This window comes from Dipodomys ordii, unplaced genomic scaffold (genome assembly GCF_000151885.1).
Source record: "Dipodomys ordii isolate 6190 unplaced genomic scaffold, Dord_2.0 Scaffold14, whole genome shotgun sequence".
NCBI lineage: Eukaryota > Metazoa > Chordata > Mammalia > Rodentia > Heteromyidae > Dipodomys > Dipodomys ordii.
In genome coordinates, this window is record NW_012267230.1 from 10,206,025 (window position 1) to 10,213,930 (window position 7,906).

The 7,906-nt window shown below is 54.1% G+C and overlaps 1 protein-coding gene across 5 annotated transcripts in view; it reads left to right on the forward strand.

Moving 5' to 3' along the window:
• Litaf (lipopolysaccharide-induced TNF factor) overlaps positions 1–7,906 on the forward strand; it is a 42,481-nt gene that overhangs the window by 26,565 nt on the left and 8,010 nt on the right. For 4 of the 5 annotated variants that reach the window (XM_013011732.1, XM_013011731.1, XM_013011733.1 and 1 more), the window contains 2 exons: positions 691–847; positions 2,423–4,185. In XM_013011732.1, the coding sequence (XP_012867186.1) occupies positions 691–847; positions 2,423–2,531 (266 nt within the window). In that variant the 3' untranslated portion in view covers positions 2,532–4,185. Of the gene's footprint in view, positions 1–690; positions 848–2,422; positions 4,186–7,906 lie in introns of those variants that run through there. The other variant, XM_013011735.1, reaches the window with a different exon arrangement.

Consider the following 7,906-nt stretch of genomic DNA (forward strand, 5'->3'; position numbering starts at 1 on the left):
GCTTTTGATTTTAGTTTATTTTTGAGGTACAGCTTCATTCTGTTGCCCTCAGAGCCTCACACTAAGATCCTCTGCCTCCCAGATAGCTGGGGTACAGCTGTGTGCCACCACACCTGGCTCCATTTTAAGGTACAGCTCAGTGGCAGTAAATGCATTCACCCTGGAGGACGGCTGTTACACCGTCCTGCCCCAGAACCGTCCTCTGGGAAGCTGCCATTCTGTCCCTCTTCCCCTCCCCCGCAGACCCCGAGCCCCGACATGCCACTGCCAATCTCTGCGTGCTTTCCTGGGGACTTCGCAGAGGCTGAATCATATCCTCCAATTCTTACCCTTTGGTGGCCAGCCCGTGCCACTTGGCACAAGTCCTCAAGGCCTATCTAGGTTGTAGAACGTGTCTGAATGACCTTTCTTTCTTTTTGGCTTGAACTCTGGGCCTGGGCACTGTCCAGCTGAAGGCGAGTGCTCTACCATCTGAGCCACAGCGCCCACACTTCCATCCACACTGCGGATGGACCACTTTCCATTTGCCCCTTCATCTGTGGGCAGACATGGGGGTAGGGGGTGGAAGAGGGGGGCTCAGGTGCCTGTTGGAGCCCCTTCTCTCTCCCTTCTGGGGCACTGCTCTCTCCCTGCCCCCCTCCCTCCATCGCTAGCTGCCCCCGCTCCAGCGCCTGTGCTTTGTGTTACCAGTTGCAGTGCAGACGGTGTATGTGCAGCAGCCCATCTCCTTCTTCGACCGCCCCATCCAGATGTGCTGCCCCTCCTGCAACAAGATGATCGTCACCAAGCTGTCCTACAACGCCGGCGCCCTCACCTGGCTGTCCTGCGGGAGCCTCTTCCTGCTGGGGTGAGTCTGTCCCCCTCTACCCCAGGCCCACACGCGGCCAGGGCCCCTTCTGGGCATCGTGGGATGACCTTTCCTTGCTTTTCATTATCATTTATCCATGTATCATCCATCCATCTCTCATCTATCTCTCATCTATCCGTCTGTCTGTCTATCTGTCTATCTATCTATCTGTCTGTCTGTCTGTCTGTCTGTCTTATCTATCTATCTATCTTTGTGTACTAGCTGGAGCTCAGGGCCTAGGCAAGCTAGGCAGGCTCTGACCATGCTCACTGCATCCCAAACCTTCACTTTGGGGTCTTTCTTCTTCCCTCCCGTGCTCCCTCCTTCCTTCCCTTTCTCCCTCCCTTCCTTTCATTCTTGTGTGTGTGCTTGTCCTGGGGCTTGAACGCAGGGCCTAATGATCTACCCCTTGAACCACAGCTCCTCTTCTGGCTTTTTGATGGCTCATTGGAGATGAGAGTTTCAAGGACTTTTCTTCCTCCGGCTGACTTTAAGCCCTGATCCTCAGATCTCAGCCTCCTGAGTCATTAGGATGACAGGTGTGAGCCATCAGCAACCGGCTGATAGATACTTGGGGATTTTGTGGGAGCAGTGTGGTTGGTTTCCACCCACCAGATGCCCATAGCACCCCACAAATTACCCCAGGCCTGCTGTGTTCCCCTGTGGAGAACCACATAGCTCAGACACTGGGGCATCTAGACACCCCTTTCCATGAATGGGCACACAGAGCCACTCAGACCAGGCGGGTGGGAGGGGCTCAGGGGCTTGCTTTTCTTCTAGAATTTCATACCTAAGTTACCATGGCTGCCTGCGAGAAGCTGTGGACATTCTGCGCATTGGCTGCCTCCACAGAGCCTTTCAGAACTGCTTCCTCTTTGTTGTGTGAGGCAGTGGAGGTGGACTGTAAATATTTATGTCTGCGCAGGTGTTCTCCCAAAGAGAGGCTTGTTCCGCTCTGGGAGAGAAATCAGAGGGACCACAAGTTTTCCCCAGGCAGATGGATGGAAGGAAGGATCTGGGCCTGCTGGCTCACACCTATAAACCTAGCAACTCAGGAGGCTGAGATCTGAGGATTGGGATTCAAAGACATCCCAGATAGGAAAGAAAGTCCATGAGACTCTTGACCTGAAGTAACTATCAGACAGCAGTGAACAAAAACGTATGAAGCCATGTGTTCAAGCACCAGCATCATGCATATGTATACATACACATAGAAGTTTATCACCTTCGGATCTTTGTATTAAAATTGACTTTCATCTTTTAAACCAAGGAGAGACAGAGTAGAAGGAAAGTTCTGGGTCTCTCTGCTGAGGAAGCATTTGAAACCCAAGTATCCTTTCTGGCTCACCCTGCTTCTCAATGACAGCCAGGTGTCCGCACACTCGCTGTGTGGCTGCGGGCAGGTGACTTCACCTCTCTGTGCAGCCCCGGGGGCTGCTGGGAATGGAGTCGGCAGTCTGTGCGGGCATGGGTGCTCTCAGAACCTTAATGCTAGCATAGACACGGCCCACCTCCAAACCTAGGCTCTGCAGGCGCACAGGGTTGGGTGACGCGCACGTGTCTTTTTTCCTGCAGGTGCGTGGCAGGTTGCTGCTTCATCCCCTTCTGTGTGGACGCCCTGCAGGATGTGGACCACCACTGCCCCAACTGCAAAGCCCTGCTGGGCTCCTACAAGCGCTTGTAGGCCCAGGCCAGGCTCCTGTCCCCCGCCCAGCGGGGAGGCCCCGTGTCTCCTCTCTGCAGGGACTCCACCTCTGTGTCTTTTTTGGGGGGCAGTGGAGTTGTAAAACCAACAACCTCCAAACCCCAGAAATGGCTGCTGGAAGTCATATCTGGGACTTGCAGAGACCATGACCTTGACAGCAGGTTCAAGTTCACCACCGCCCCTGGAGATTCCCTCCTAAGATGGCCGCCTTATTTACATACCCACATTTGCATACCCTCATCTGCATGTCTTCATCTGCATACCCTCCAGGACCCGCTGTCTGCTGGCTTCTCCAGCCTCAGTGGGCCTTTCTGGTGTTGCCTTTGACACAGCAGCCATTGCCTTATTTCTTAGACTGTTCTGTCTGAGTATGGCCGCACCACCACAGAATCTGGCCTTACTGAGTTTTGGGGCTGGGCTCTCAGAATGAGTAACTGCAGACTTTAGTGATCTAACTCATTTGAATTTCTTATTTTTTTTTAATGTATGGAAAGGGATATTAATACCAGGTGTGCACCACCGAGGCCATAAAGGCAAAAGGCAAAAGGAGAGAAAGAAAGCTTCATTTTGTCATAATTCTTCTGATGTTCTTGTTTGCCAAGACCCGAAGGGATTTTGGACTCGGAGATCTCCACCACTCTGACCAATATTTGGTTTTGGAAGCTTGCAACCACCTGACAGGCTCCTATCCCCATATCTGCTAGTTCACATTCTCTCTCTCTCTCTCTCCCCCCTCCCCCCTCCCCTCTCTCTCGCGTGAGACTGGGTCTCACTATGTTTCTAGGCTGGGCCTGGAACTCTTGAGTTGAAGCAATCCTCATGAATAGCCAGATCACAGGACTATAGGCATCTGCTACTTACCTGGTTGTTGTTGTTGTTTTTCTTTTCTTTTTCTTTGACACAGAAAAAGAAATGAGTAGTGGCCTTTCCGTGAGTGTTCTTGAAAACTTCTTAGCTGAGTACTGGTAGCTCATGCCAACATTCCTAGCTATTCAGGAAGCTGAGATAAGATTGTGGTTCGAAGCCAGCTCAGGCAGGAAAGTCCATCAGACTCTTCTCTCCAACTAACCACCAAAAGAGATAGAAGTACAGCGGTGGTTCAAGCCCTAGACCTCTAGCCTTGTACAAACAAGCTCAAGGACAGTGAGTGCCCAGGCCTTGAGTTCAGGCCCCAGGACCAGCGCGCGTGCACACACACACACACATACACACACCCCTCTCTTCTGTGCACGGATCCGTTTGGGTGGGACTGTGAGGTCCTCTCATTTTGGGTCATCTGACATCTTCCCTGGTTTGGCCACAGTCCCAAAGGACACTCAAGTCCGCTATGATTCCCCAGAGGCGCAGCTGTGGGGTGACAGCGGAGGACCCCCAGGTCCCTGATTGCCAGAACCCCAGTGGAGGCCGAGTGCGCTGCGGCCGTCTGTGCACTGGAGCTGCAGCCAGGCTCCACGGAAGCCTCAGACCTTGAACTCCAGCCGTGCCATCGGCGGCTGTCGGTCAGCTACGGCCCTGGATGGAGAGATGGCCCCTGTGTTAGGAACATGCCCGTGGGATTTCTGAATTCTGGACACCACGTGGTACTTTGGTGTGATCTGCTTTCCAAAAATAAAGACCTTGGTTCATTCGGTGACCTGTGTGTCGGCTCTTGGGTTGGGGAGAAAGCCGTCCCGTTGTGTTTGCTATGAAGTGTGTTTACTATGAAGTGTGTATATGTGTGTGGTTTTTGTCTGTCTGTGGATTTGAACTCAGAGCCTCACCCTTGCCAGGCAGACACTCTTGCTTGACTTCCAGACCAGACACAGACACAGCCGCAGCTGCGCATCTCCTCCGCGGTGCCAGGCCTCCGGGCTGAGGAGCGAGGCTCGGGGTCTTGCGGGAGGAGCCGCGTGGGAACGCCTTGGTGCTCAGCGCCGACACAGGGCCTGAGGTAAGAGCTTCTGGGTCTGGGTGGCAGCTCACGTAGCGCACAAATGCCGACTGAAGGGCTCGCCGATGCCAGCCGCGGATGGCGAGAGTCCAGGTACATTTTGCCAGGTGCTGGGGCTCTGCCTGTCATTCTAGTTACTCAGGAGCCAGGTGTGAGGATCACAGTTGGAAGCCAGCCCTGGCCGGAAAGTCCTTGAGACTCTTACCTCCAAGTGCACAACCAAAAGCAGGAAGTGGAGCTGTGGCTCAAGTGGTAAAGTGCCAACTTGAGGGGGGGGTGGGAAAGCTAAGAAACAACTCCCAGGCTGTGGGTTCCAGGCCCGGTACTGGCGCGGCACATAGAAAGGAAAACTTCCACTGTCTCCCCTCGCTCTCCTGCTTTGTCCTCTGGATGTGTCTGTCTGGACGCTGCAGGTGAACAGAAGCAGCAGTTCGGGGGGAGGGGGGCAGAGGAGGGAGGTGGTCCACGCTATCTGGGGTGTCTCTGGAGCATTTTCATGTCTATGGCTGGATTGCGATTTATCTAGCAGGTGCCCAAAACAAATTCAACTCACGTTTCTTTGTATAATAATGGTCAGCAGCTTTCTTTTGTTGTTGTTAGTTGTCGGGCTTGAACTCAGGGTCTGGGTGCTGTCCCTGAGCTTTTGTGCTCAAGGTAAGCGCTCTACCACATTGAGCCACAGTGCCACTTCCGGTCTTCTGGTAGTTCATTAGGGAAAAGAGTCTCCCAGACTTTCCTGCCTAGGGCTTTAACCTGTGATCTTAAAATCTCAGCCTCCTGAGTAGCTTAGATTACAGGCATGAGTCACAAGTATTGGTATGAGCAAACCTTTTTTTTGACACTGTCACCCCTTCCTTCGCTCTCCTAGTTTTCCCCTCCATGTTTCTTTTCTTTTTTGTCGGTTGTGGGGCCTGAGCTCTGGGTCTGGGCGCTGTCCCTGAACTCTTCAGCTCAAGGCTAGCACTCTGCCACTTGAGCCATAGTGCCGCTTCCAGCTTTTGCTGTTTATGTGGTGCTGAGGAATCGAACCCAGGGCCTCGTGCATTCGAGGCAGGCACTCTACCACTGAGCCACCTTCCCAGCCCCCATGTTTCTTCTTTTTAAATATAGTTAGTGGTGCTGCTGGAGTTTGAACTCGGGGCCTTGTAGTTGCCAGGCAGGTGCCTGCCACTGAATCACGCCCTCGGCCCGTTTTCTTTTTTAGGGTTACTGACGGTGAAGGGGCTGGGTTCTGGAAGGAGAGGGGGGGTCTAACATGAGTCTCGGGGTGTGCCGGGCGCAGCTGTGGGTGCGCTGGGGCTTCAGTGCTCACAGCTGAGGATGATTTGGGAGCGGGGCGGTGCCAATAAAGCCCAGGCGGGGTTTGCGGGGCTGGCCCCTCGCAGCAGCAGGACGAGGCACCCGGAGGTGCGGGGCCCTGGGGAACGTGGTGAATGGGGCGCTGTCTTGGCCCTGGCCCACACAGTCCCAGTGAGGTCTCAGCACCCCAGTTTCTCGGCTGGGCCCCGCAGAGCTCCTGCCGGCAGCAGGAAGGTGAGTCTGACCTTGGACTGCGCCGTGTGGGAGCAGAGAAGGAGGAAGGGTAAATTAGGTTTGTGGGTGCCAGGTGGGGAATAACCCATCCCCTGACTTCCCTGCGGGCAGAGCAGGGGTGAACACCAGCTACTCAGACGTGTCCCGATTCTCTCAGGCAAGTGTCCCCTTTCCCACTTAGCAGACGAGGAAACAGGAGTTCTAGGGGCCCCTCTGCCCTTCAATCCCTTTATCCTGCTGTGTAGTATTCCATAGCCTAGCTGGGCCCCAGCATGGCTACTCAGGCGTTTCTCAGTTCCGAGCCATCACAGCGTGGCTGTGGACAGTGGCGGGGCTGGAGGGGGGGGGAAGTGCTGAGATTTAAACCCTGTGTCTGCCATTCCTCCCCAGCCACAGCCCCATGGGAGGAGCACCTTTAATGCGCATGTCTTTCATCCCTAAGATGGAGCCTCTTGGGGTGAATGAAATGAGAGTCTGTTAGAGTCCTTATTGAACAGTGCAAAGAATAGCTTGTATGGCCTCAGTTTCCCTCTGTTCTCCACCTGGACACAATGTAGAGCCTCCTGATCCTTTCACGTTGAGTGAGCCCAGAGAGGGCGAGAGACACACAACTAATGTAACGTACAGTCAGCAAGGAAATGAGCCCTCACCACCCTGCCCTTCCCCGCAGGCCCCCTAGGCCTCACTGGACCCCCAGTCTCCTCCTTGAACCCTTTCCTGGCCAGGCCTTTGACTCTTCAAGTCAGACCCAACTGCTATTTATCTTTTTGCTGGTCTTGGGGCTTGAACTCAGGGCCTGGGCACTGTCCCTGAGCGCTTTTGCTCGAGGTGAGCACTCTACCACTTGAGCCACAGCACCCCCTTTGGTTTTCTGGTGGTTCATTGGAGATAAGAGTCTCACAGACTTTCCCGCCTGAGCTGGCTTTGAACTTTGATCCTCAGATCTCAGCCTCCTGAGTAGCCAGGATGACAGGCGTGACTCCCTGGTGCCTGGCAGGGCCTTATTTTTTAAAAGCTTCTCCAGTGTGGAAGGCTCCGAACTCTGGTTCTGGGAAAGGTAAAAACCAAGCAGACAGAAAGACGGGGCTGCCTGGCCAGGCCGGGGTTGAGGAGCGGCTTTGTGCAGACCGCAGGGCAGGGCGGGGTGGGGTGGGGTGGGGTGAGTTCCAGGTTCATTGGCTTTAACCACCCACCGTTGCGGTGATGAGACACGTCTGTGCTCTCCATATTTTCACTCTGCTACTGGCGCACATGCGCACATGCAAATACCAAAAAGAAGCAGGTGACATCGATTTAAATTGTTTTTCTTTTGCCAGTCCTGGGGCTTGAACTCCCAGCTTGGGCACTGTCCCTGAGCTGCTTTTGCTCAAGGTTAGTTATTGGGGTGGCGGGGTGAGGGCGCTCACTGGCATGTTGAGGACCCCAAACACCACCCCCCCCAGATGCTCTACCACTCGAGCCCCAGCTCTATTTCTGGTTCTCTGGTGGGTAACTGAAGATAAGTCGCTCACAGACTTTCCTACCTGGGCTGGCTTTGAACCATGATCCTCAGATCTCAGCTTCCTGAGAAGCTAGGATGACAGGCGTGCTAACACCCAACTTCAAAACTGTCTTAACCTTGATTTGCATCCTGAGCACATTTGATATCTGAGGCTTGGAGCAGAGCGAATGTGGACGGTAGATTTGCCTTGTAAATTCTTGGTCTGTCTGTTGGTCTGTCAGTTTGTCGGTGGCTCAAGCTGGGATTTGGGCAGGTGTCGGCTGCATTCACAGCTGCTCTAGGGTTGGAATGAGCAAGCGGAGCGGCAGCTTTTCACGCGGGTGGAGTGAAATGGAATGAAGCTTTCGTGGCGCAGTGGCAGGATTGCAGGTGTGGTGGCCGCATGGCGGG